The sequence below is a fragment of the Petromyzon marinus genome, chromosome 76 (genome assembly GCF_048934315.1).
Source record: "Petromyzon marinus isolate PM22_M1 ecotype Great Lakes invasive population chromosome 76, UKy_Petmar_22M1.pri1.0, whole genome shotgun sequence".
Lineage (NCBI taxonomy): Eukaryota > Metazoa > Chordata > Hyperoartia > Petromyzontiformes > Petromyzontidae > Petromyzon > Petromyzon marinus.
In genome coordinates, this window is record NC_133742.1 from 2,017,337 (window position 1) to 2,044,251 (window position 26,915).

General features: G+C 46.3%; 1 protein-coding gene and 1 long non-coding RNA gene across 3 annotated transcripts; one reads left to right on the top strand and one right to left on the bottom strand.

Moving 5' to 3' along the window:
• Positions 1-2,294: 2,294 nt before the first annotated feature.
• LOC142907241 (uncharacterized) lies at positions 2,295-21,754 on the bottom strand. Its single transcript, XR_012930878.1, has 2 exons — positions 21,674-21,754; positions 2,295-3,218 (listed from the first exon to the last, which is right to left on the bottom strand). It is a non-coding gene; the product is annotated as an uncharacterized LOC142907241 (long non-coding RNA).
• LOC142907240 (uncharacterized) lies at positions 15,378-26,643 on the top strand. Of its 2 annotated transcripts, XM_076056497.1 has the most exons (5): positions 15,378-16,016; positions 17,407-17,621; positions 21,665-21,814; positions 22,829-22,927; positions 24,331-26,643. In XM_076056497.1, the coding sequence occupies exons 1-5, from the start codon at positions 15,617-15,619 to the stop codon at positions 24,457-24,459; spliced, it is 993 nt and encodes a 330-aa protein (XP_075912612.1). In that variant the 5' UTR covers positions 15,378-15,616; the 3' UTR covers positions 24,460-26,643. The 2 variants fall into 2 exon arrangements, with proteins under 2 accessions (XP_075912612.1, XP_075912611.1); XM_076056496.1 differs by lacking the exon at positions 24,331-26,643 and having other exon boundaries at positions 22,829-23,200.
• The last annotated feature ends 272 nt before the right edge of the window (positions 26,644-26,915 follow it).

Genomic DNA, 26,915 nt, shown 5'->3' on the forward strand with positions numbered 1-26,915 from the left:
CTTCTTTGGTTCTTTCGGTAAAGTCACGTAGAATGAGAATAAAATAATAAAATAAAACAAAAAAATCTCGCGACGTTTCGGCCACAACACAAGTGGCCTTCTTCAGGTGACAGGAACCAAATCTGTCGGGACGACAGAGCTACAATGAACGCTGCTAAGATTCGCAGCGTCTTTTAAGTTGGTTGAGAGAACCAATGTGCCTCTCTTCTCTCAACCAGCTTAACCTAGCGTTCATTGGAGCTCTGTCATCCCGACAGTTTTGTTCCTTCACCTTAATTCCTCTCACACAGCTTAAAGGCCGTGGTCTGAGCTTGCCTCTGTTTCACTCCAGCGCAGTCCTCGAGACAGTCTGGTCCCTTCACCTGATGAAGGCCGCTTGTGTTGTGGCCGAAACGTCGTGATTTTTGGTTGTTTTATTTTTTTACCTACGTGGTGACTTTACCGAATAGAACCAAAGAGTGTGGATCCTTGCGGTCACGAAAGCTTCAAATCTGGAAGCATCCACTTTCTCCACTGCTGACGGCTGGCTGACATTTCCTCCCCACGTGTCCCACACATTGCTACTGGGCTGCCTCCAGGTATCTCTCTCAGGACGCCTCTGTTAGCACAGTTCATGGCCACCAGGGACACGCTCGGCGTGCTCTCTTTTGAGTGCACCGTAAACAAAAAAAAAGATTTTAAGGAAGCCAATGTTCTGGCGTTACGTTGCCCCGGCCATCCCAACTGAGAGAATGCACAACCCTTGCCTCGACACTGGGAATTCTCGCTCTCGCCAGACACTAAGCGTGGCATTTGCACCACCGCCACCACCAGCACCAGCACCACCACACAGATGATGCGCGTGTGCGGTCGATTGGCCAGGGCCGACAAGTGACGGTCGCTGGGGCATGCCACATTGCCCCCTTCACTCGCCAGTGACCGCTAATCCCTCAATGTGACGTCGTAGCGGTCGCCATCGCCTCTCCTGCAGCAGCCAAGACGACGATGCCCACCACCACCACCACGGCGGCGGGCCAAGGGACTCCGGTCCCAGCAGTGCGGAGCTGATGCAGAGCCAGACGTTCACGGACATGGAGAAGCTCATGAAGGACTTCCGCAGGTACAACAGCATGATCCGACCCAACTACCGAGGTGAGTGCGAGAAGAATATAAAGAGCTGAAGTTTTGATTTAAAGCTGGTCGTGACTGCAGGGATTCATATTCTTGGTTCTTTCGGTAAAGTCACCACCACGTAGAAGGGAAACGATAAAATAATAATGAAGATATAAAACAATACAATTCTCACGACGTTTCGACTGCAACACAAGCAATCATCATCAGGTGTGAAAACCACAGCAAGAAAATTTGAAAAAAGTGGCGGGTTTTTTTTAACGTTAGCACCACGGAGAGCGATTTGGCAGATGGACTCGTCCATCTGAATAACTTCCAAATCATGATTGCTTGTGTTGCAGTCGAAACGTCGTGGGAATTTTATTGTTTTATATTTTTATTATTTTATTGTTTCCCTTCTACGTGACTTTACCGAAAGAACCAAGAATATAAAGAGCTGAAGGTTATGGCCCTACGATTGCCTCCTCCTCCACTAGAGGGAGTACTGCAGATTACCGGAAGTACAGGACCAATCCGTTTGAAAGACAATGCACCATCACACACTACCAGAGCATGTTTTTTTGTTTGCATGTTCACCACGACTATGTGTGGTTAATGCAGACATGACTCCTTGCAAACGCTTTCAGTTTGGTGTTTTAACATCTTGAAACACGCTTCATTGCCAGAAAGGGTAAAACCTATTCTCACATTTTGACGGCGGCAAGGGAGGTCCCACGGTGTAGCTGCTCACCCCGAGCTCTCAATGTCGTGAGAGTGGCGTTGTCTTTGTGCTGTTCGCCTTTTGGCGCTGCCCTCTGGTCTAGCGCCGTTCGTGAGACGAGGCTCTAAAGGAAGATGTCTCTGCTGTGGACCAATCAGTGTCAAAGACAATGCATCATCACACGCTACCAGAGCGTGTGATTTGTTTGCATATTCACCACAAAGTATGTGCGGTTAAAGCAGACATGATTATATTCTTTCTTAGCTCTTTCGGTAAAGTCACGTTGAAGGGAAACAATAAAATATATATAAAACAATAAAAACTCTCACGACGTTTCGACCATAACACAAGCGGGCATCATCAGGTTTTACATATATTTTATTATTTTATTGTTTCCCTTCAACGCGACTTTACCGAAAGAGCTAAGAATATGAATTACTGCAGTCACGAAAGCTTTAAATCAGACATGATTACACGCAAACGCTTTCAGTTTGGTATTTTTTTATTGCCAGAAAGGCTAAAGGCTATTCTTATACAGGAAGTCCTCGTTTGACGTGCTAGATGCGTTCCTGAAGCATCTCTGTGTGTGGTGGTGGTGGTGGTGGTGTAAACGCCATTGTTTGTACGTACACGTGCGTCACAAATCGGACGCGTTCACATCCCCGACGACTTCTTTGTCTCCGGGTAGCGCGGTTCGGCCACTAGGGGGCGTTGGGGGCGCTGCCTCACCAAGCGGCTGGAGATGAGAAGTGATTTGTTCCAATAATAAAATACTTTTCAGACTCTTTGGTTCTATTCGGTAAAGTCACCACGTAGGTGAAAAAAAATAAAACGACAAAAATCACGACGTTTCGGCCACAACACAAGCGGCCTGCATCAGGTGAAGGGAGCAGGCTGTCTCGAGGACAGCGCTGGAGTGAAACAGAGCCACGCTCAGACCGCGACCTTTAAGCTGTGTGCGAGGAAACAAGGTGCCTTGACAAAGGAATTAGCATAAAAAATTAGCATTTGATTGGCCGACTTAGCATGATGAACGGTGTAGAGGTGGTGTACATGCGGGTGAACATGCCGGTTGGCGAGGTGGGGGAGGGGGAGTTTACCTATTGATGGTGTGAAAAGGGATTTTTTAAGAGCTGCGACCACTACTATAAAAAAATGTCGTTGTTTAACATTTTTTTAAAATTGTATAATGATTCTTTCAACGTGAATTGCCTAATGGAGATAACATTTGAAGGCGTTCACATTAGAAACCGCTGCGACACCACAGTCTGATTTGTGCATCGGGGACGTGTCGGGGTGGCTGTGAAGGCGTCCGAGTGAGACATTTCCCTTCAGTCACTGCAGGTAGCTTCGCATTGTAGCCACGCCGCTGGAGACCCATTCAGGGCGGTGAAGAAGGCGCCCATGGCTGTAATGAGACGATGTCACAACGCGAGGTTTCACTGTGCAAGTCCAGCAGCTCACGGCCTACACGCTCCAGAAGGAAACTAAAGCAATGCCTATGGCAGCAGGTGTTGTGGTGTGGATTGGAGGGGTCATGGGGATAGCGTTGGAGTGCTTTGTCGTTTTGTTTAGTATTGTTTATCAATGCCTCGCCCTTGGTAGATAAGACTGTTACATCACTTTCGTGGGGCGTCCAATGACATGACGAGGTTTTCCTTTATTCATATTCTTAGCTCTTTCGGTAAAGTCACGTTGAAGGGAAACAATAAAATAATAAAATATATATAAAACAATAAAAATTATCACGACGTTTCGACCATAACACAAACGGTCGTCATCGTGAAAATTTTTATTGTTTTATATATATTTTATTGTTTCCCTTCAACGTGACTTTACCGAAAGAGCTAAGAACATGAATTAACTGCAGTCACGAAAGCTTTAAATCAGAGGTTTTCCTGAATCAGAACACCGTCTTATCAGAGGTCACTCACAACAGCACCACCTCGTGGAAATGTCACGAGCCGCCATTGGTTAACATTGTGACCTCCTTTGAGAACAATTTGTCACGCTTATTAAAAAATCAATGCCTATACCCCTGGGCTTTCCCGAACTTGCTCACACAACTGTGAAACAAGGGGCCTGCTGACAGTGGTGACGGGGCCGTTGAATCGTTTTCTCACGTGCGTCATTATCGGTTGATCTCTCCCTCTTTAAACACGGAGTAGTGGTAGCAATAGGAGGCCTTCGTGACCAATATTAACCATAGGAGGGTTTTTGTAAATATAAATGCGTCGCTAAACCTGCCGCCGCCACCACCACCCGACACAGCCAATTAGTAAGAGGTTTGTCACGTAAGCAAAACGTGTAGGAGAGTAAACCTCCTACAACATTTACAATTCTAGTGTAGTGTATAGTGTAGTGTATTGTGTAGTATACTAGTACAACACTCATCGATTTTGTGTGTTGGAGAGTAAACCCCCTACAACATTTACAATTCTAGTGTAGTGTATAGTGTAGTGTATAGTGTAGTGTATAGTGTAGTATACTAGTACAACATTAATCGATTTTGTGTGTTGGAGAGTAAACCCCCTACAACATTTACAATTCTAGTGTAGTGTATAGTGTAGTGTATTGTGTAGTATACTAGTACAACACTAATCGATTTTGTGTGTTGGAGAGTAAACCCCCTACAACATTTACAATTCTAGTGTAGTGTATAGTGTAGTGTATAGTGTAGTATACTAGTACAACATTAATCGATATTGTGTGTTGGAGAGTAAACCCCCTACAACATTACAATTCTAGTGTAGTGTATAGTGTAGTGTATTGTGTAGTATACTAGTACACCATTAATCGATTTTGTGTGTTGGAGAGTAAACCCCCTACAACATTTAAAATTCTAGTGTAGTGTATTGCGTAGTATACTAGTACAACACCAATCGATTTTGTGTGCTGGAGAGTAAAACCCCCTACAACATTTACAATTCTAGTGTAGTGTATTGTGTAGTATACTAGTACAACACTAATCGATTTTGTGTGTTGGAGAGTAAACCCCCTACAACATTAACAATTCTAGTGTAGTGTATAGTGTAGTGTATAGTGTAGTATACTAGTACAACACTAATCGATTTTGTGTGTTGGAGAGTAAACCCCCTTACAACATTTACAATTCGAGTACCGTGCCGTTGTGCAGGTAATTACAACAACAACAACCAGCAGCATCAGGTGGCAGCCCAGAATTGTGGAGGAATCCTCCTCCTCCTGTTTGGTCTCGAACAGAGGGATACATGTGATGTCGTCACTGTGAGCCAATCAGGTATAAAGACCAGAGGGTGGTTAATATAGTCATATACATTACAATGGATGTTTAGTATTCATTAATATAAAAACAATCTGCCAATTCATTTGTTTGCTTTGACTCACATAATGTTCGTCAGTATTGGATTCTCTTAAAACTTTCCTGCGACTGCCGGGGCTAACAAATGGCTCCACATCTGTTTTAGAATCAGGTTTAAGATTGCAGTGATGGTGTACACACATTTTTTTTTATAGGTTTTGCCCTGGGCTATTTATAAACTACGAAACTATAAACTTTTTTTTATTTTACCAGGTAAAGCCCACTGAGCTATGTAGCTATTTTTGAGAAGCTATCTGGCCACAATAACTCAACAAAGTGGCTAATCATGTTGTGGAAATGTATAGCAGCAGCCAGGTACTCTAAACGCGCGATGTTCATTCTAAATGTAGAGGAAACAACCGGAGGACCCGGAAAAAAATCCATGTGACCACGGGGAGAGAGATGCACAAACTCCAAATATACAGCAGGGTCAGGATCGAACCCACGACCTCCTATATACCAGGCGAGGTAGTTAACATCTCCTAGCCACCGTGATGATGAGAGAGACACGCAAACTCCAAATATACAGCAGGGTCAGGATCGAACTCACGACCTCCTATATACCAGGTGAGGTAGTTAACATCTCCTAGCCACCGTGATGATGAGAGAGACACGCAAACTCCAAATATACAGCAGGGTCAGGATCGAACCCTCGACCTCCTATATACCAGGCGAGTTGGTGAACATCTCCTAGCCACCGTGATGATGAGAGAGACACGCAAACTCCAAATATACAGCAGGGTCAGGATCGAACCCACGACCTGTTGTATACCAGGCGAGGTGGTTAACATCTCCTAGCCACCGTAATGATGAGAGAGACACGCAAACTCCAAATATACAGCAGGGTCAGGATCGAACCCACGACCTCCTATATACCAGGCGAGGTGGTTAACATCTCCTAGCCACCGTAATGATGAGAGAGACACGCAAACTCCAAATATACAGCAGGGTCAGGATCGAACGCACGACCTCCTATATACCAGGCGAGGTAATTAACATCTCCTAGCCACCGTGATGATGAGAGAGACACGCAAACTCCTAATATACAGCAGGGTCAGGATCGAACCCACGACCTCCTATATACCAGGCGAGGTAGTTAACATCTCCTAGCCACCGTGATGATGAGAGAGACACACAAACTCCAAATATACAGCAGGGTCAGGATCGAACCCACGACCTGTTGTATACCAGGCGAGGTGGTTAACATCTCCGAGCCACCGTGATGATGAGAGAGACACGCAAATTCCAAATATACAGCAGGGTCAGGATCGAACCCACGACCTCCTATATACCAGGCGAGGTGGTGAACATCTCCTAGCCACCGTGGGCTCCCTCATTGCAGCCCATGCCCCATCCAGGGCACTCCGTTCACCCAGTCTGGAGCTGCACCTCATTCAGAACATCACGTTAGATGCAAGACTGTGGGTGGGCGTTCCGCCTTGCACATCTGCAGATCCCACGGAGTGGAATGCACTCTGCCCCCTGTGCGCCATCGTCAGTGTCTGAGGGTGAGCAACAATCGCCCAGGCAAGGGCAGCAGTTAAAATCGCAGTTCCTGGTGCAAGATTCACAGTAACAAGGGCTCAGCTCCGGCTGATCGAACCCCACATAAAACACGCAGATCTTCCCAGAAGAACTTGCACCATTCTTTGCAGCTGGTCAATGTTCTTGCTGGGTGCATGGGCGTGGAAGGTAATATTTCAGTTTGTCGGTAGTCGTTTATTCATCTCGTTTTCTCTCTCTCTCTCTCTAAACTTACAGATGGACCCACCATCGTGAACGTCAGCATGACTGTCAAGAACATAGCCTCCTTCGACGTGTCAAACATGGCGAGTATTTAAAAGGCACACAGACACACACCGGGTATCATTCTTGCCATGAAGAAATGCGGTCGGTTTTTTAATGAATATTGTCGAATTTTGGCAGTTGTATTGTTGTTGATGTGACACCCCTAACATTGCAATCAATTCCACTAAGAGGAAGATAATGGAAAAGCTACTCAGAAACAACAGCAAAAGGATCTGGAGGAGGAGGAGGCTGTATTGGGGCGTCAACACTGACGCACGGAAGAGCGGCGTCTGTTTTCACAGTGGGCGGTGGCGATGGATTCACAATGGGGGGGCTGCCACACGGAAGTCACGTGATACACGGGAGGCTTGAGCTGGTGAAGAGAGAAATGTGCTTGAGCTGGTTACAGTCTGTGGGCTCCTGATGTCCACGTCATTGGTTTAAGCGTGCGCCTTCCACATGCAATGACTTGTTACGTTCATCGCAAAATATCACATGGCGATGATGACGCTGATGATTGCCTCATCTTCACATGACATCATTCCCCCTATCTCATCAGCCCATTGTGCCCTCCTCATTTTCCCATCACTTCCATTCACCCCCCAACCCCCTCTGCAACTCCTCCCCCTGCCCCTGCCCCCACATCAACAAATCAGGAATATAAAATGACCATCTTCCTGGTCCGCCAATGGATGGATCACCGTCTCCACCTCCGTCGCAAGTGGTCTGGCAGAGAGGGTTACATCGATGTACCCAACGCGGCCGCAGGCCACCTGTGGAGGCCGACCGTGTTCTTCAACAATGAGAAGAACTCCGTGGTCCACTCGGTGACGGCACCCAACACCATGCTGAAGGTTTACAACGACAGCAGAGTCCTCTACTCCATGAGGTGAGCGCACGATCGCCATTCCCCTTCGAGCACCGCAGGGCCAATCCGATATTTTGTGAATTGTCTTTGTTGGCGATTTTCATCCGGATTTCTGCCCCCGGCATCCCCACCGCCCACCCCCCGAGTTGTCTCATCGTAAGGGACAAATCAGCCGTTATGGATTTCCCGAATAGCAGTGCGACCCTTCGTGATTAGGAGAGACAACCCACAGAAGCCGATTTTACAGCTACCTCCGAGCTCTCCGCAAGCGACCCCTGGTCGGTATAGTAGATAGCAGCAGCGGTAGCAGCAGGTCCACACCTGTTTTGCTCCACAGAGGGAAATGTGTGTCCCATCAGAGCCATCCGATTTCAATGTGATGGTGGGTGCATTGTTGTTTATGCACACTTTCAGCCCAGTGACCCGGGGCCCGATCATCAATTCGCCATGGACTGTGAACCCAGTGTAGAGTAATAGCGATGGCTGCTGACCGAAAGTGGTAACTTCGGTGTGCGGCAGTACACGCGGCAGCAGGTGGCAGTCATACACGGGGGGAAGACGACTAGGGCAGAGTTCACGGAGGGGTTCATCTAGAAGCCCCGGGAACCTGCTAGTAGGTTCCAGAAGGGGGGCGTGGCCATGGCGGAGCAAGGCCACGCCGGGAGCATAAGAGGGAGCCCTGAGCGAGAGCTCGGGGCCCTTGCTGGAAATCTTCCCCCTCGTCGTGCTGCTGTTCGCCACCCATCGTCACCGCCGTCTTCACCATCGCGGGACGCCGCTAGCTAGACAGCCACACAACCGTCCTGGCTAGATAGTGCCGCCGACGACAGACGGTTGTGTGTGTGACATAGATGACAGTGCACACCCACGTAGGGTGCGTACAGTCCCCATTGTGTGTGAGAATAAAAGAAGGTGCCTCCCCCACTACTACTGCCTCCGGACTGCGTCGCTACCCCGGTTTGTTTGTAGGAAAAAACATTTCATGGATTCGAATCCCAGAGATTTCAGCGGTGCGGCTCAGGGTTCTTACGACATGTCCACCTCCGCTCATCCACTTCACGCGACAGATGCTCGATCCCACTTTGTCGCCATTGGCTACTCTTCTCCGGGTCTTTGTTCTCACTCTCACCTTCTTCCCTCTTTGAATTTCACCCCCCACCCTCTCGCCCGTTGCGGCAGCCCCTCCCCCTGACCCGCCCCCTCCCCCTCTGGGATCTACAAGATGCTCCGTCACGGCGGCTTGTTTCTCTCTCTCACCTGAAGACGATTGCTTGTTGTTGCTGCGATCGAAACATCGTGATCTATTATTATTTTTTTGATATCGACGTGACTTTACCCACAGAACCAAAGAGTATTTACAGACAATCATCGACCTTGGTTCTCATCAGTGCACCGTGGTTTTTGATCATTGTCATAAAATACTTCGGTCCGCATCTTCATTCAGACTTCTTTGGTTGGCTTTTGTCTGTGGTCGGTAGCATTTTGACACTGTGGGGGTGAGACGTTAACTACCTCGCTTGGTATACACCAGCTCGTGGGTTCGATTCCAGACCTGGTGCCTACTCTATATTGTGGAGCGTGCGGGGCCTCCCTCCTCGTGGTTGCGCGGATTTTTCTCCGGGTCCTCCGGTTTTTCCCTCCACATTTAGAAACATCATGCGTTTAGAGTATGTGGCTGCTATGAATCTCCTCATGATAAGCCCACTTCCTTGAGCTATCAATTATGGCCAGGTCCCTTCTGAAGAAGAGCTCAGTGAGCCTTACTTGGTGAAGACCGATAGAGGAGACCCACAGAGAAGACCCACAGAGAAAACCCACAGAGAAGACCCACAGAGAAAACCCACAGAGAAAACCCACAGAGAAAACCCACAGAGAAGACCCACACAGAGAAAACCCACAGAGAAAACCCACAGAGAAGACCCACAGAGAAAACCCACAGAGAAAACCCACAGAGAAAACCCACAGAGAAACCCCACAGAGAAAACCCATAGAGAAAACCCACAGAGAAAACCCACAGAGAAAACCCACAGAGAAAACCCACAAAGAAAACCCACAGAGAAGACCCACAGAGAAAACCCACAGAGGAAACCCACAGAGAAGACCCACAGAGAAGACCCACAGAGAAAACCCACAGAGAAAACCCACAGAGAGAACCCACAGAGAAACCCCACAGAGAAAACCCACAGAGAAGACCCACAGAGAAAACCCACAGAGAAAACCCACAGAGAAGACCCACAGAGAAAACCCACAGAGAAAACCCACAGAGAAGACCCACAGAGAAGACCCACAGAGAAAACCCACAGAGAAAACCCACAGAAAAACCCCACAGAGAAAACCCACAGAGAAGACCCACAGAGAAGACCCACAGAGAAAACCCACAGAGAAAACCCACAGAGAAAACCCACAGAGAAAACCCACAGAGAAAACCCACAGAGAAAACCCCACAGAGAACACCCACAGAGAAGACCCACAGAGAAAACCGACAGAGAAACCCCACAGAAAAAACCCACAGAGAAGACCCACAGAGAAAACCCACAGAGAAAACCCACAGAGAAGACCCACAGAGAAAACCCACAGAGAAAACCCACAGAGAAAACCCACAGAGAAAACCCACAGAGAAAACCCACAGAGACGACCCACAGAGAAGACCCACAGAGAAAACCCACAGAGGAAACCCACAGAGAAAACCCACAGAGACGACCCACAGAGAAGACCCACAGAGAAAACCCACAGAGAAAACCCACACAGAAAACCCACAGAGAAAACCCACAGAGGAAACTCACTCAGCCTGAGCTTCCTCGTGGCACAGCAACAGCAGCACCGACAGCAACATCGTAAACAACAACAGCTGCATAAGCAGCAAAACACAGAAGTAACAACAGCAGCAACAGAAGCAGCAACTACAACAACAACAGTAACAACAGCACCAGCAACAGTAACAACAACAACAGTAACAACAACAGTAACAACAACAGTAACAACAACAGTAACAACAACAACAGTAACAACAACAGTAACAACAACAGTAACAACAACAACAGTAACAACAACAACAGTAACAACAACAGCACCAGCAACAGTAACAACAACAGTAACAACAACAGCACCAGCAACAGTAACAACAACAGTAACAACAACAGTAACAACAACAACAGTAACAACAACAGTAACAACAACAATAACAACAGTAACAACAACAGTAACAACAACAACAGTAACAACAACAACAGTAACAACAACAGTAACAACAACAATAACAACAGTAACAACAACAGTAACAACAACAGTAACAAGGACAACAATAACAACAGTAACAATAACAGTAACAACAACAACAGGTAACAACAACAGTAACAATAACAGTAACAACAGTAACAACAACAATAACAACAACAGTAACAACAACAACAGTAACAACAACAGTAACAACAGTAACAACAACAATAACAGTAACAACAACAGTAACAACAACAGTAACAACAACAACAGTAACAACAACAGTAACAATAACAGTAACAACAGTAACAACAACAATAACAACAACAGTAACAACAACAACAGTAACAACAACAGTAACAACAGTAACAACAACAATAACAGTAACAACAACAGTAACAACAACAACAGTAACAACAACAATAACAACAACAATAACAACAACAGTAACAACAACAACAACAGTAACAACAACAGTAACAACAACAACAGTAACAACAACAGTAACAACAACAGTAACAACAACAACAGTAACAACAACAATAACAACAGTAACAACAACAACAACAACAGTAACAACAACAATAACAACAGTAACAACAACAGTAACAACAACAACAGGTAACAACAACAGTAACAATAACAGTAACAACAGTAACAACAACAACAGTAACAACAACACTAACAACAACAACAGTAACAACAACAGTAACAACAACAGTAACAACAACAATAACAGTAACAACAACAGTAACAACAACAACAGTAACAACAACAATAACAACAACAATAACAACAACAGTAACAACAACAACAGTAACAACAACAGTAACAACAACAGTAACAACAACAACAGTAACAACAACAGTAACAACAACAGTAACAACAACAACAGTAACAACAACAATAACAACAACAGTAACAACAACAACAGTAACAACAACAATAACAACAGTAACAACAACAGTAACAACAACAACAGGTAACAACAACAGTAACAATAACAGTAACAACAGTAACAACAACAATAACAACAACAGTAACAACAACAACAGTAACAACAACAGTAACAACAACAGTAACAACAGTAACAACAACAATAACAGTAACAACAGTAACAACAACAACAGTAACAACAATAACAACAACAACAATAACAACAACAGTAACAACAACAACAGTAACAACAACAGTAACAACAACAGTAACAACAACAACAACAACAGTAACAACAACAGTAACAACAACAGTAACAACAACAACAGTAACAACAACAATAACAACAACAGTAACAACAACAGTAACAACAGTAACAACAACAACAGTAACAACAACAATAACAACAACAGTAACAACAACAGTAACAACAACAACAGTAACAACAACAGTAACAACAACAACAGTAACAACAACAGTAACAACAACAACAGTAACAACAACAGTAACAACAGTAACAACAACAGTAACAACAACAGTAACAACAACAGTAACAACAGTAACAACAACAGTAACAACAACTACAACATTAACAACAACAGTAACAACAACAGTAACAACAACAGTAACAACAACAACAGTAACAACAACAGTAACAACAACAGTAACGACAACAGTAACAACAACAGTAACAACAACAATAACAACAACAGTAACAACAACAACAGTAACAACAACAGTAACAACAACAGTCCCACACCCAACGTGCTGCGATCTGATTTGTAAATGCCGACCCCTGCCTGACCGTGTTCGTCACTTGTCGCAATGCCTCGCACCGTGGTTGTGCTGTGGATGTGGTCGGTTCTTCTTCTGCTCTACGTCCACACGGAAGGGCGCCTTCACCGCCATCCTGCTGCTGTTGCTGGTGTCAGGTTTTGAGCCAAACTCCTGACCAGGAGTTTCCTCAACTTTGTTTTGGTCGATGCACGCTCCGCCAGACGGCGCTGATCAACGATTGTGGACTCGACCTATTGGCCGTTAGTGAAACCTGGGTAGATGACGACTCGTCGGATGTAGTTACGCGTGAAGCTGCACCTAACGGAAGCGCCGTCTTACATCAGCACCGTCGCGGGATGCCTGGCACTGGCAGCCCCCATGGTGGTGCGATCGCACCGATCCGCCGTGGAGACATCTGTGGTGTCCCTGAGCAAACTCATTAACAATCACCGTCATTCCAGCCGCTGCGATCTATCGACCGCCATCTTTCTTAACCGCTGTTAGAATTCTCTCCCGAGCCTTCTGCTGCTGCTAGTCTGTGGGTCAATTGGCTCTCGGTATGTCATTTGTGGTGACCCGAAACTGTCCCAGACCGACCGGTTCTTGTGGTAAAATCAACGCTGACCTCGCCGAGATTATCGACAGACACGGTTTAACCCGGCAACGTCAGCGGTAACCGACGCTGTCGTCGAAGACGTGGGTATTTCAAATCACAGCCTCGTGACGTGCACAGTGGCATTACCGATTATTCGCCGACCGGTCACGAGGATACGATACAGAGACAGGAAACGACCGGCCCACGATGCATTCCGTCAGAAGATCCGGTCGTCGTCATCGACGTGTCTGATTTCCTGCATCGACGGTCAATTCATTCGCAGCTCAATTAGAACATGACGTCGCTGCTGTTCTCGACGAACTCGTGCCCATCCGAACAACGAGCGTACAAAGAGAATGGGAACAGCGCGGAGTAGCCGGCTGTGGCCCGAGGCGATCACTGCAAAACAGATGCAGAGGAGGCTGGAGCTTTCAGGTGCACTTGTGCGGCTGTCTGGAACGCTCTTTCTTCCAATATTGGGAAGCCACTGGAGCTATACACTTTGAAATCTCGATTGAAAATCTATTTCTTTAGAACTGATTTTTGTGTTTTATATTTGTTGTCCATCATCCGCACCTCCGATAAGCACAGTTGGCTACGTACAGTGTGAAAGAAGTTCAACATACATACAACTAGCAGCAAGCAGATATGTAATTCGAATTCGGACTTAGTGGCGAATACAAGTTGTTGTTTCATATTCGTGGTGTGTCACCACGTGTCCCATGCTGATCTTTGCGCGTGTCCACGTGTCCCAATGTGTTTTTGTGTTGCAGAATCACGCTTACCCTCAGCTGTCCCATGTACATCCAAAACTACCCCTGGGATATCCAGTTTTGCCCCATGACCCTCACCAGTGGTAAGCCACACGAACAAAAGCCTGGGGTTCATGCCAGAATTAAGTTCAGTGGGTCATGAATCAGATATCTAAGTTAGAAGTTCACGGGTAACAATTCAAGGCCAGGGATTCCTCCTGCATTGTAAACAAAACAAATCTCCTCGTGGGCTTCATAGAGACCATTTGTAAATGTTATTTCTGGCAGCTTTTTAACACAAAACTATTTTCTTTGGTTCTTTCAGTAAAGTCACGTAGAAGCTCTGTCGTCCCGACAGTTCTGTTTTTTCACCTGAAGAAGGCTACTTGTGTTGTGGCCGAAACGTCGTGAGAATTTTATTGTCTTATTTTATTGTATTATTTTATTCTCATTCTACGTGACTTTACCGAAAGAACCAAAGAAGATGAATCCTTGCAGTCACAAAAGCTTTAAATCGAAACAAAACTATTTCTGAATGTACTGTACTGAACACTGGCGACTCTCACAAGTCCACAATGAGGACCAACCCAGCCTACGCTTGTCTCACAGCTGACTGATGGGACGGCCACAATGTACAACTCTGTGCAGTTGGTGGAACACACAGGAACACAGTCACTCTCAGCTCTCTTGATAGCGCGGTTTGCCCAAGACTAAAATCATTTCGTAATTGCAATGTGGCGGTCGCGTTATAATGCACGTCTCTGCCTGTGAGGACATCTTTGTCTAGTGCGGTAAAAACAACCCCCACCTCCAAGATGGGGCCAGTCGGAAACAATGTGGTGTCTTTGAGCAATGCCACTGAGGGGAGGCTGATTCCAATCAGCTGTTCCCCTCATGACACTCGTAAACGTCAGTGGCCAACGGGGGCTCTGGACAGTTGCGAAGGGCAGATGACCCCTCCAGGTACAATTACAATGTATGCAAAACCACAATTTGAAGCTAAAACTAAGCTTGTTCAGGAGGCCCTGAGGGTACAGGCGACTTTGAAATCTCCTTGTCAAATCCCATTTGGTGGAGCCAGGAGACTGAACCCAAACACTCAGGATTCCTCCAGAAATGGCAAAAAGAGCCACTGCGAGTGGCCACGTGGAATATTCAAATTCTCACTACCTCTCCTCTGTAAGGAGCTGGACTAGTTCTGGCTCCAGTCACTTTGAGGGGTGGATAGTCCTCTACTCGGGGTAGGAAACTGGCAAACACGAGGGAGTGGCTCTTCTGAACAAATTAATGGAGGGGGCGTGGGGACATGACGGGGAAGTGTGGGAAGCTGTAAGTCCCAGGCTACTGTGGGCTCACCTCCCCACAATGGGAGGTGAGGATTGGTGGTGGCTTACATCCCAACTAAAGATGAAGATCAGTGGTGGGATGCAGGCAATGCCAAATAATGAATCAGATGCCTTCTAGGACTTCCTGTCCCAGGTACAGGATACAAAGTGGTCACTCAGAATAGAGTCAATCCTGTCGGGTAACTTTAATGCCCGAGTGGGACATGACACCAGGCACCTGGGCTGGAGTGATTGGAAAGCATTGGGCGAGATCAGAGAGTGGAAATGTTTCCATACCTGAGCAGTGTCCTTCTGACCAGCTCCAGTTTGACAGACATTTACGGAGAGTGTCGGATTTGATTGATAATCACGTCGTGGTAACCCTAATGATGTTGCGGCCACCCATCCATCCTGTCACTCCTAACATCATCACCCTCTGTCGTTGTTGCATGTGGCGGCTGTGCGCCTCAGCCAGCTACACGGTGAACGAAATGTTTCTGCAATGGGACAAGGACGAACGCCGCATGATCGCCAAGGACATCAGCATCCTTCCGTTGGTTGTAGAAAACATCACGCTGTCCGACAACTGCACCTACACTGAAATCATCGGTATACCTACCCCAGGCATAAGTATAATCCTAACCCTGTCCCTCAACAAGTGAACCAGGATGCTTACCAATCAGGCCAATGGAATCGCGATCAATTCTAGCGAGGCGGTGCGAGTGGACTCCGTCGATAAACTCTATTGCCATGAATGTGTGTAGCATCGCATTGACGTGTTTATAGAGGTTCTCGTTCAATGTTTTCCGACGACAAAGTGGGCCGCTTTCGGAGAATCAATCCGCCCCCGGCACGGAGTTCAAGGCCATTGCGGTGCACTCGGGGTTACGTTCTGCATGGGCCGTGCCCTTGAGTCGCGGCTGCTGGCCATGTGCCCTGGCCACGGCTCGCGTGCCCCTGGTGGGACCTGGGGCTGGAACTCCGAGGACACGTGCGGTGGTTCGCACACCGACACCTCGCGGAGAGTTGTTTGAAGTTGAGTTGCACTTTAAAACCTCGCACCCTGCTCTATAAATCTCTGCACGGTCTCACCCCCTCCTAACCTTGCTTCTCTCATCTCACTCTGCGTTGCTTGTCGCACTCTGCGTTCAAAATCCCAGATGTTTCTCTCTCTGTCGCCCCCTCCTCCCTGTGCTCAACCGTGGTTCCGTCCCTTCTCGCTCCTAGCCCCTCTGCACTGGAGTGGACTCCCGCTACACATCAAACGATCACCCGCTACCGCTATCTTCCGCTCCTCCTTAAAGACCCATCTATGTTCACTCGCCTACCCTTCCTCGTCTACCCATCACCGATACACTCCCCGACTCCACAGTCATGCTCCCATCGACTCACTCATTGTCATCTTCACCTCCGTTTCCTCTTACGCATCATCATCATCATGAGGCCTCCTTTGCCAGTAGCAAAATATAATAATAAGTTTTTTACCCTTTTTTCTGGCAACAGAACTGAAACCTTTTTACAAGGAATCATGTTTACATTAACCACAATACCTGCAGTCAGAATGCAAACAAAACACACTCTGATAATGTATGTGGCAATGTCCTTGAAATGGATTGGTCCACACCAGAGACAGCTTTCTTTAGAGCCTAGTCTCATATGGTGTTCGACCAGATGACTGCAGGTATTGTGGTTAATGTAAACATGATTCCTTATAAAAAGGTTTCAATTTTGTTGCTATAAGAAAGGGTAAAAAACCTATTATTATTATTATCATCATCATCGTCGTCGTCCTCATATTCATAACATTAACCGTGCCTCGTCCCCATGTTTTTTGTACCATCATTAATTCACTGAACAGCGCTTTGGTTAAAGCGCCTTATAAATGTAATAAAGATAAGTAAAGTTTGCCCCCTGATATCCTGCACATCCCAAGTCGAGCCTATCGTTAGATCTATTACTAACGTTGACTCTTAACAACTCTTACCCACCCTCCTCCAAGGAAACCTATCGTGCCTGAACATCACATTCAAGCTGTGTCGCAGAATGAGCGCCTCCGACATACAGATGTACGTGTCGAGCGGCCTGCTCTCCGGCCTGTCCTGCATCGCCTTCCTGATCCCCGTGGACAAGACGCCAGCGCGGGCCGGCATCGGGATCACCACGACCATCTCGGTGATCACGCAGTGCGCCAACGCTCACGCCAACATGCCCAAGGTGCCCGCAGCGTGCGCTCGAGCGCGGACTCTCGCGACCACAAAAAACGAAATACGCTGAAGTCGTCGTTTTTGTCTGCCGAGCCCATCACAAGGTTGGCACGCACACAGACACATCGACTGTCGGACTGTGCGGTAGAAGCCCTCCTCCTAGTGACGTCCATTGGTTCCACGCAACGGGTCGTTAAGTGATTCGGTCACTGAGCGAGTATAGGAAATCAACGGTAAAGGCTTGATTCGTTCCGGTAGCATCGAAAGTTACCCAAAAAAACTTACTTCATAATATATATAAAAAATGGATATTGATACGTAAAGATACTACCAACATTATAAACACATACTATTAAAATAAACATCGTTAATCAATACATTAATATTTACTGTACCTACAACAGCCCGTCATTAACAGGGGAATGGTCAGTAAGCGAACACATTGGGCTCTATGGAGGTCCATTGTTAGGCGATTAGTCGTTAACAGGGGCGGTCGTTAACAGAGTTTCTACCAAACTAGATTTGGTGCTTTCGTGACTGCAGGAGATACTCTTTGGTTTTTTCGGTAAAGTCACGTAGAAATAAGACGTAATAAAATAACATAATAGTATACGACGTTTCGATTGCAACACAAGCAATCATCAGGTACAGAAGAGCTAAATTTAAGATAGAGGAGAAACACATAACCGCAGATATATACAGACACCTAAGTAGAGGGAATTAACACAGATACACCAGGGGATACAGAGAGAGACGGAGGAGCACACTAAATCAAACAGGGTTTAGCAAAATTTGGAAACTATATAAAGCAACACAGACGGTCGGTGATCACCCACAGCGTTGTAACAGTGATCAGCTACTTCTTCTGCCGATTCACTTTCAGTCAAATACAAAGCTAACATGATTTCTAAATTCAACCACCTATCGAAGAAGAACCCAGTCCCACATATAACAAAACTAGACGTTAACAAAATCCTCATTAATCAGAGTAGCACCCCGATTTCTGACAATCTGAAAACAGTACTGGCTAGAGGGCTAAATTTTGCTGTCACCCCGAACCAGACAGCGCTGTCCTACCAGACAGCGCTGTCCTACCAGACAGTCTCGTCCCTTCACCTGATGAAGGCCGCTTGTGTTGTGGCCGAAACGTCGTGAGAATATTATTGTGTTATTTTATTTTATCAATTTAATATTTTATTCTCATTCTACGTGACTTTACCGAAAGAACCAAAGAAGCTAAGAAACCTATTAGCAACATCAGCAAAAATGAACGCTCTGAACTCGCAAATTTAAAAAACAGAAGTGATATAGTCATCCTCTCAGCTGATAAAGGCAACGCTACTGTAATTATGGATAAAGATTCATACAACAACAAAATCCAGAATCTGCTCAACGATGGAAGTTACTCAAAAATAAAAAATGACCCTACCAATAGCCTAGCGATAAAAACCAACAAGATCATCACAAGTTCGACCTCCCTAATCGACCCAACTAAACGTCCCTCCCTAAAACCTTCTGCTGCAAGACCCCCTAGATTCTATGGTCTTCCCAAGATTCATAAAGAAGGCACCCCACTACGACCCATCATATCAACGATCAACTCCCCTACCTATAGACTGGCCCGTTTTCTGTCAGATACCTTGCTGCCTTTCACTGGCAAGACCGCCTCAGCAGTACTTAACTCAGCCCAGTTGGTCTCTATGGTCAAAGACGTTGTACTGTCCCCTGACGATATCCTTGTCAACTTCGATGTGGTCTCTTTGTTCACCAAGGTCCCAGTACCTGATACCATTGAAATAATTGAAAATTTGGTCCAACATGGACTAGACCCCGACACACCTGCACTGGTTAGGCACTGCCTCAACAATACCTACTTTACTTGGAATGGCTCCTTCTACAAACAAAATGAGGGTACCCCCATGGGATCCCCCTTGTCACCAGTGAGAGCCAATATTTTTATGGAGAAATCTGAATCAGACGCCATCCAGACTTCCACCCTCAGACCTTCCCTGTGGAAGAGATATGTGGATGCCACTTTCGTCATTTGGCCACATGGCCTCCCAGCTCTGAACCTTTTCCTACACCACATCAATTCCAGACATCCCGCCATCAATTTCACCATGGAAGTGGAGAAAGATGGCAAGATACCATTCTTAGATGTTCTGTTTGAGAGGAGACCTGATGGCTCATTGGAGCATTCTGTCTACAGGAAACCCACCCACACAGATTCCTACTTTAAACCTGATTCCCACCACCACCCAGCCCAAAAAAATTATCTCATCAAAACTTTATACCATAGGGCTCATTGCATTTCGGACCAACACCACCTGACCAGTGAATTAAAACATGTACACCTGGCCCTCAAAAGGAATGGATACTCTGACCGTACCATCCGCCAAGCTGTTTCTCCCTCCATACAGAAACAACCACTTCATACTCCGGTCAAAACCATCACACTACCATATATAGCAGGCGTTACTAAAAAGATTTCCAAAATTCTAAACAAACACAAGATCCAGGTCCGGTTCAATACAGTACACAAAATTCGTGATCTGATCCCATCCGTGAAGGATGTCATTCCTGACTTACAGTACCCCGGGGTTTACAAATTGAGTTGTACCTGCGGTGATTGCTATATCAGGGAGACAAAGCGACATGTCTCTGACCGAATTCGCGAGCACAAATCAGATTTGAAACACGGCAAAACGAATTATTCTGCCGTGGCTGATCACTGTTACAATGTTGTGGGTGATCACGATATAATTTTCTCCGATACCAAGGTTCTTTGCAAACCCACGGGTTATTATCAGAGATTTGTTCACGAGGCAATTCAGATCTACAAACACAGACACAATTTCAACCGAGAGGATGGTTTCAAATTAAGCAACCATTGTAAAGATGTTCTAAATCGAACTAAACATCAAACTAATTTCAATGGTACAGTATATTTTTCAAGTAGTGGTACCCCAAACTTTCGCAGCTCTTAAAAATTCACTTTTCACACCATCAACAGGTAAACTCCCCCCCACGCCAAACAGCAAGTCCACCCGTACGTACACCACCTCTATGCTAAGTCGGCCAATCAAATGCTAATTTGTATGCTAATTCCTTTGTCAAGGCACCTTGTTTCCTCATTAAGGTCCGCGGTCTGAGCGTGGCTGTGTTTCACTCCAGCGCTGTCCTCGAGACAGCCTGATCTCTTCACCTGATGAAGGCCGCTTGTGTTGTGGCCGAAACGTCGTGATTTTTGTTATTTTATTTTTTACCTACGTGACTTTACCGAATAGAACCAAAGAGTAAGGTGCCCTGTACTCTGAATTGATTAATCTACTGGTAGGCGTGGCCTATTGTGCACTCACGTGACTCTATGGGTCCAATCCATGGTCATTATTACTTTCATTCACAAATAAACTTGTGCATCATTTACATTAAGCCCATACCGGCTACATATAGTAGGGTTCCTTCTGGTGTAAACTAATTAAAGTGGCTCTTCTTATATCCTTGTCGTCGGAGTCATTACAGTAGTATATAATAGTGTAGTGGATAGTGTAGTGTACGTATGGTGAACTTCTTTCGCACAATTCTAGATTTGAAGCTTTCGTGACTGCAAGGATTCATACTCTTTGGTTTTATTCGGTAAAGTCACGTAGGTAAAATAAAATAACAAAAATCACGACGTTTCGGCCACAACACAAGTAGCCTTCATCAGGTGAAGAAACAGGCCTGTCCGTAAGACAGCATCGCTTTCACACTCACTTCTGCTGATGTTAATTCCTTTGTCAAGGCGCTCTGTTTCCTCCCACACAGCTTGGGAGACGCTGTCCGTGCTTGGCTATGTTCGCTCGGGTGCTGTCTTACGGACAGGCCTGTTTCTTCACCTGATGAAGGCTACTTGTGTTGTGGCCGAAACGTCGTGATTTTTGTTATTTTATTTTACCTACGTTTCTTTCGCACAGTACGTAGCCGAACTGTGCTCATCGGATGTTACAGGCCACATGGGGGATCTTTGTCTTTCTGTGTGTGGGTGTGCGCATGTGTGCCTGGGTCGTGCAGGTTTCTTACATGACAGCCATGGACATCTGGATGACGGGGTGCCTCTCGTTCATCGTCTGCACCTTCATCGTGAACATCTTGGAGACTTCTTTTTGCCACAACAAGAAAGACAATTCAGCACAAACAGAAGGCGTGGGTCAAACGCAAGCTGTGAGTAGCAACCACATGGAGTAGGAAGTCACACCCAATGTCCATGGTTACAAGCAGGCATCGGTGAATTGGTGTCGTCTGCCCCTTCCGTCGGTTCATGCGCAACTATGGATCGTGGGCCATCTGATAACTCCCGTTAGTCTGTGCTGATTCAAATGGAGGATGAGCAAAACTACACAAACTCTGTCGTGCAGCCCTCTCGTCGTCACTCGCGACATCCCAACATTGGCGTAAATATCGTGAATATATTGCCATATACCACAGGCGGAGCTGCAGAGAGAGAGAGACCAACTCTACTAACTGACACACATTGTTGTCATTCGCTGAATTAAAACCCCCAAATGAACATAGACCCGCACGGTGGCATTCTTCTTCAGCTCTTAGAAGAAGAAGAAGAAAACGAGAATCTCCTGCAGCCCGTTCACTTATCGCAGGAATGAGCAGAATGATGCAAGTGTCAATGTCGTATGGAACCCCAGGATTGTACCACTTATCCTGTCTGTACTGTGAACTGTATTGGGAATGTGGCTGATGATGAGTCATGACGATCATGGATCATCATCATCATCATCATCGTTATCCATGGAGTGTAAAATCACAACGCTCTCCCGTCGCCCAACTCTCTTATGTGGAATTTCATCAAAACGGCGATTGACCGCCAATCATCATCCTCTCAACGGGAGGAAATAGCCGGGCCATGTGCCCTGCGCATCAAGGGCCACTTCCTAAAATGTCTCCTAATTCTTCTTCTGGGTTCTAATTCTTCTTCTGTGGCCGAAACATCGTGAGAATTTTATTCTGTTATTATTATTTTCATTATTTTATCTCCATTCTATGTGGTGACTTTACCGAAAGAACCCAGAAGATGAATCCCTGCAGTCACGAAAGCTTTAAATCGAAATGTCTCCTAATTGCGTATATAATTTTTTAATCTTTTAAGGCCACGTGCAGTGGTGTTAGTGACCAATGCGCTGAGCTTTCTCTCCCGTAACGCAGAGTGTCAATGCCCCGCAGGACGAAGAAGATCCCTCTCATTCAGGCTCGGCAGCTGCTCAGGATGATGACGAAAACAGAGGCGGAGAACCCCCGATCGCCAGCAGCTGTGACCGACTGGTAAGTGCTTGGCTTGTAGCGCATCCTGGCAGGCCAGAAACCAACAGCTCAACCAACGGGCCATGGATTGTGGCCATGCAGCCCCCCACAAACTATGCGCCACACAGTAAACCCATGAAGACACATGGAGATGCACGGAGACACTTTCAAGTCGAGCCGCAGGAGTGTGATTGTGGCCCATTGGGCACCACGGTGGCAAGATGTTAACTACCTCGCCTGGTATACAGGAGGTCGTGGGTTCGATCCTTACCCTGACGCCTGCTGCTGCTGTATATTTGGAGTTTGTGTGTCGCTCTCCCCATGGTCGCATGGATTTTTTTCCGGGTTCCTCCAGATGTACCCTCCATTTAGAATCATCATCACGCGTTTGGAGTATTTGGCTGCCGCTATAAATTTACACGTGGTGACAAGCCACTTCGTTTAGCCATCATTCGTGATAGCCAGGCCGCTTCTGGTAAAGAGCCACATAGAAGCTCAGTGGGGGCCTTACAACTAATAAAATACAAAAATAGTTTAGTTTAAACAATGGAGCGCAAGATACAAACCGCTGCGGTCTGCGCTTCTTCAGCGGCAGAGGAACAGCAATGTCTGAACGACATTGGCTATCCAGCTCCTAAACAGATTGCCAGGCTCAAAATATAGGGTGGGCTATGAATGATCACCGCCCCGTACGGGACGACCCGCGGATGCCACTCGCGACGACAGTGACAACCAAGGGCGCAACCGCTCGCTCCACGTGCGGCCCCAGATATTAGAACAGGCGGTGCGACAGGCATCACTGGGGAAGGTCTCGTCCCTTCACCGTTTGGTGGCAGCCCTCGCTTGCGACAGCGGCTGTAGCGTGGAGGTCACGAGTAGGAATTGGACGCAAACCCCTCGTGAGTTCCCGAACGCGCACGCCGCTCTGAAACCTCGTGGCGGGCCGTTGTGTGCATCGTTGTCGATGGATACCCTCCTGTTGAACACGCGGTAGTTGGTCGTGGTAGGGGGCTTTGGCGACCAATGTTAACCGCAATAGAGGGGGGTTTGTTGTTGTTCTTCTTGGGTTAGATTGCATTACAAATATAAATGCGTCGTTAAATCAGCCAACCACCCGACACAGCAGGTTAGTGAGAGGTTTGTCACGTTAACAAAACGTGTCCAATTAGTCACTAGTTCAGCACTAACCGGTTGTTGCGTGTTGGAAAGTAAACCCACTACGACATTTACACAATCGGTATCGTGACGTTTCCCTTCCTCATGCAACTGTTGGCCTATCCCTCCCCTCCTGGATCCATAATGTGACCCCATCTGTCTGTGACCCCCTCTGTCTGTGACCCTCTCTGTCTGTGACCCCCTCTGTCTGTGACCCCCTCTGTCTGTGACCCCCTCTGTCTGTGACCCCCTCGAACTTTCTAAAACAGGGAGCTGCTGTGGGGTGCCTCAAGAAAGTTTTACGCGCAATATTTTGCAAGCACAAATTGTTTGTGCTTTCTCTGTTCATCTTCAGCACACTTATCATTATATACTTTGTTTTAAATAATAAATGCTGAAACATACTAAAATGGTACTTATATTGAGCAGCAACAACAACAACAACAATCTATCCCTGACCCAAATAATCCGTGTTTTATCGTTAATCACTCGTCCAATTAACGAATATCGAATCGCTTGTTCAATTAGCGATCACGTTAATCACTCGTCCAATTATTGATCACCGAATCTCTTGTCCAAATATCGATGATTATCTAATCGCTTGTTCATTTAGCGATCACGTTAATCACTCGTCCAATTATTGATCACCGAATCTCTTGTCCAATTAGCGATGATTAACGAATCGCTTGTTCGATTAGCGACCATTGAATCGCTTGCCCAATCAGCGATTGATCATGCAAATCCTCTGCTGCGGGATATATGCAAATGTTTAACATGAGACAGGGAGGGAGGGGTTTGAGATTGACGGACGGGATGGATGGCCGTCGTGACGGAGACAAATGGGAGGTCTACAAGGAACAGGACCAGAGATGAGCCCTGTTCCTTCACAGTGCAGCACAAGGATATTGCAACACACGCAAGAGACGTGGACACGGGGCGAGACGAGACAACGTAGAACCTAGGGGAATTCATCGAGTGACGTTGGGAATGCGTCCAGAGGCTGTGCCAGAGACTGCATTCAGAGCAGGGTGGGTGGCAGTCTTCGGTGTGGCGATGTTGTGAACCCTGAGCAGTTGGCCACCCGCAGTGCAGCGCCGTGGTCCAGTGGTCGTCTGCTTCCGCACTGCCCAAACAAACCACCGCGTGCAAGGCCGTGTTGTTGTTGTTGCTGTTGTTGTTGTTGCTGTTGTTGTTGTTATTGTTACTGTTGTTGTTGTTGTTGCTGTTGTTGTTGTTGCTGTTGTTGTTGCTGTTGTTGCTGTTGTTGTTGCTGTTGTTGTTGTTCAATAGGCCACAGTGGGCACTGTGCATAGGGCCTACTAACTCACTCACACACTCACTCACTCACACAGCCATTCACCCACTCACTCACCCACTCACCCACTCACTCACCAACTCACCCACTCAACCACTCACTCACTCAACCACTCACTCACTCAACCACTCACACAGCCATCCACCCACTCACCCACTCACTCAACCACTCACCCGCCCACTAACTCAACCACCCACTCACCCACCCACAAGGGCCGTGTTATCCAATAGGCCACAGAAGGCACTGTGCCTCTGGTCGACGAAAAAAATACCCATGGTTTAGTTTTTTGATGAAAATGAACGGCATAATTTTAAAGCTGCATCATCCGATATGATCTTATGCAAGGTTTGTGTAGTCTGTAGGGTTTGTGTAGTATGTAAGGTTCGTGTAGTCTGTAGGGTTTGTGTAGTAAGGTTTGTGTAGTCTGTAGGGTTTGTGTAGTCTGTAGGGTTTGTGTAGTAAGGTTTGTGTAGTCTGTAGGGTTTGTGTAGTCTGTAGGGTTTGTGTAGTATGTAAGGTTTGTGTAGTCTGTAGGGTTTGTGTAGTCTGTAGGGTTTGCGTGGTCTGTAGGGTTTGTGTAGTCTGTAGGGTTTGCGTGGTCTGTAGGGTTTGTGTAGTATGTAGGGTTCGTGTAGTCTGTAGGGTTTGTGTAGTCTGTAGGGTTTGTGTAGTCTGTAGGGTTTGTGTAGTCTGTAGGGTTTGTGTAGTAAGGTTTGTGTAGTCTGTAGGGTTTGTGTAGTCTGTAGGGTTTGTGTAGTAAGGTTTGTGTAGTCTGTAGGGTTTGTGTAGTCTGTAGGGTTTGTGTAGTAAGGTTTGTGTAGTCTGTAGGGTTTGTGTAGTCTGTAGGGTTTGTGTAGTATGTAAGGTTTGTGTAGTCTGTAGGGTTTGTGTAGTCTGTAGGGTTTGCGTGGTCTGTAGGGTTTGTGTAGTCTGTAGGGTTTGCGTGGTCTGTAGGGTTTGTGTAGTATGTAGGGTTCGTGTAGTCTGTAGGGTTTGTGTAGTCTGTAGGGTTTGTGTAGTCTGTAGGGTTTGTGTAGTAAGGTTTGTGTTTGTAGGGTTTGTGTAGTAAGGTTCGTGTAGTCTGTAGGGTTTGTGTAGTATGTAGGGTTTGTGTAGTATGTAAGGTTTGTGTAGTAAGGTTTGTGTAGTCTGTAGGGTTTGTGTAGTATGTAGGGTTTGTGTAGTCTGTAGGGTTTGTGTAGTAAGGTTTGTGTAGTAAGGTTTGTGTAGTATGTAGGGTTTGTGTAGTATGTAGGGTTTGTGTAGTCTGTAGGGTTTGTGTAGTATGTAGGGTTTGTGTAGTAAGGTTTGTGTAGTAAGGTTTGTGTAGTATGTAGGGTTTGTGTAGTATGTAGGGTTTGTGTAGTATGTAGGGTTTGTGTAGTAAGGTTTGTGTAGTATGTAGGGTTTGTGTAGTATGTAGGGTTTGTGTAGTAAGGTTTGTGTTTGTAGGGTTTGTGTAGTAAGGTTCGTGTAGTCTGCAGGGTTTGCGTGTAGTCCGTAAGGTTTTTGCGTGGTCTTAGGTTTCTGTATGATGGC

Excerpts from the sequence above, each read along its gene's own strand:
- LOC142907240 (XM_076056496.1), top strand. The coding sequence starts at position 15,617 with ATGCCCGAGTGGGACATGACACCAGGCACCTGGGCTGGAGTGATTGGA. Across the intron at positions 16,017-17,406 it reads CACCTACACTGAAATCATCG|GAAACCTATCGTGCCTGAAC; the intron begins GTATACCTACCC and ends CCCTCCTCCAAG. Across the intron at positions 17,622-21,664 it reads CTCACGCCAACATGCCCAAG|GTTTCTTACATGACAGCCAT; the intron begins GTGCCCGCAGCG and ends TGGGTCGTGCAG.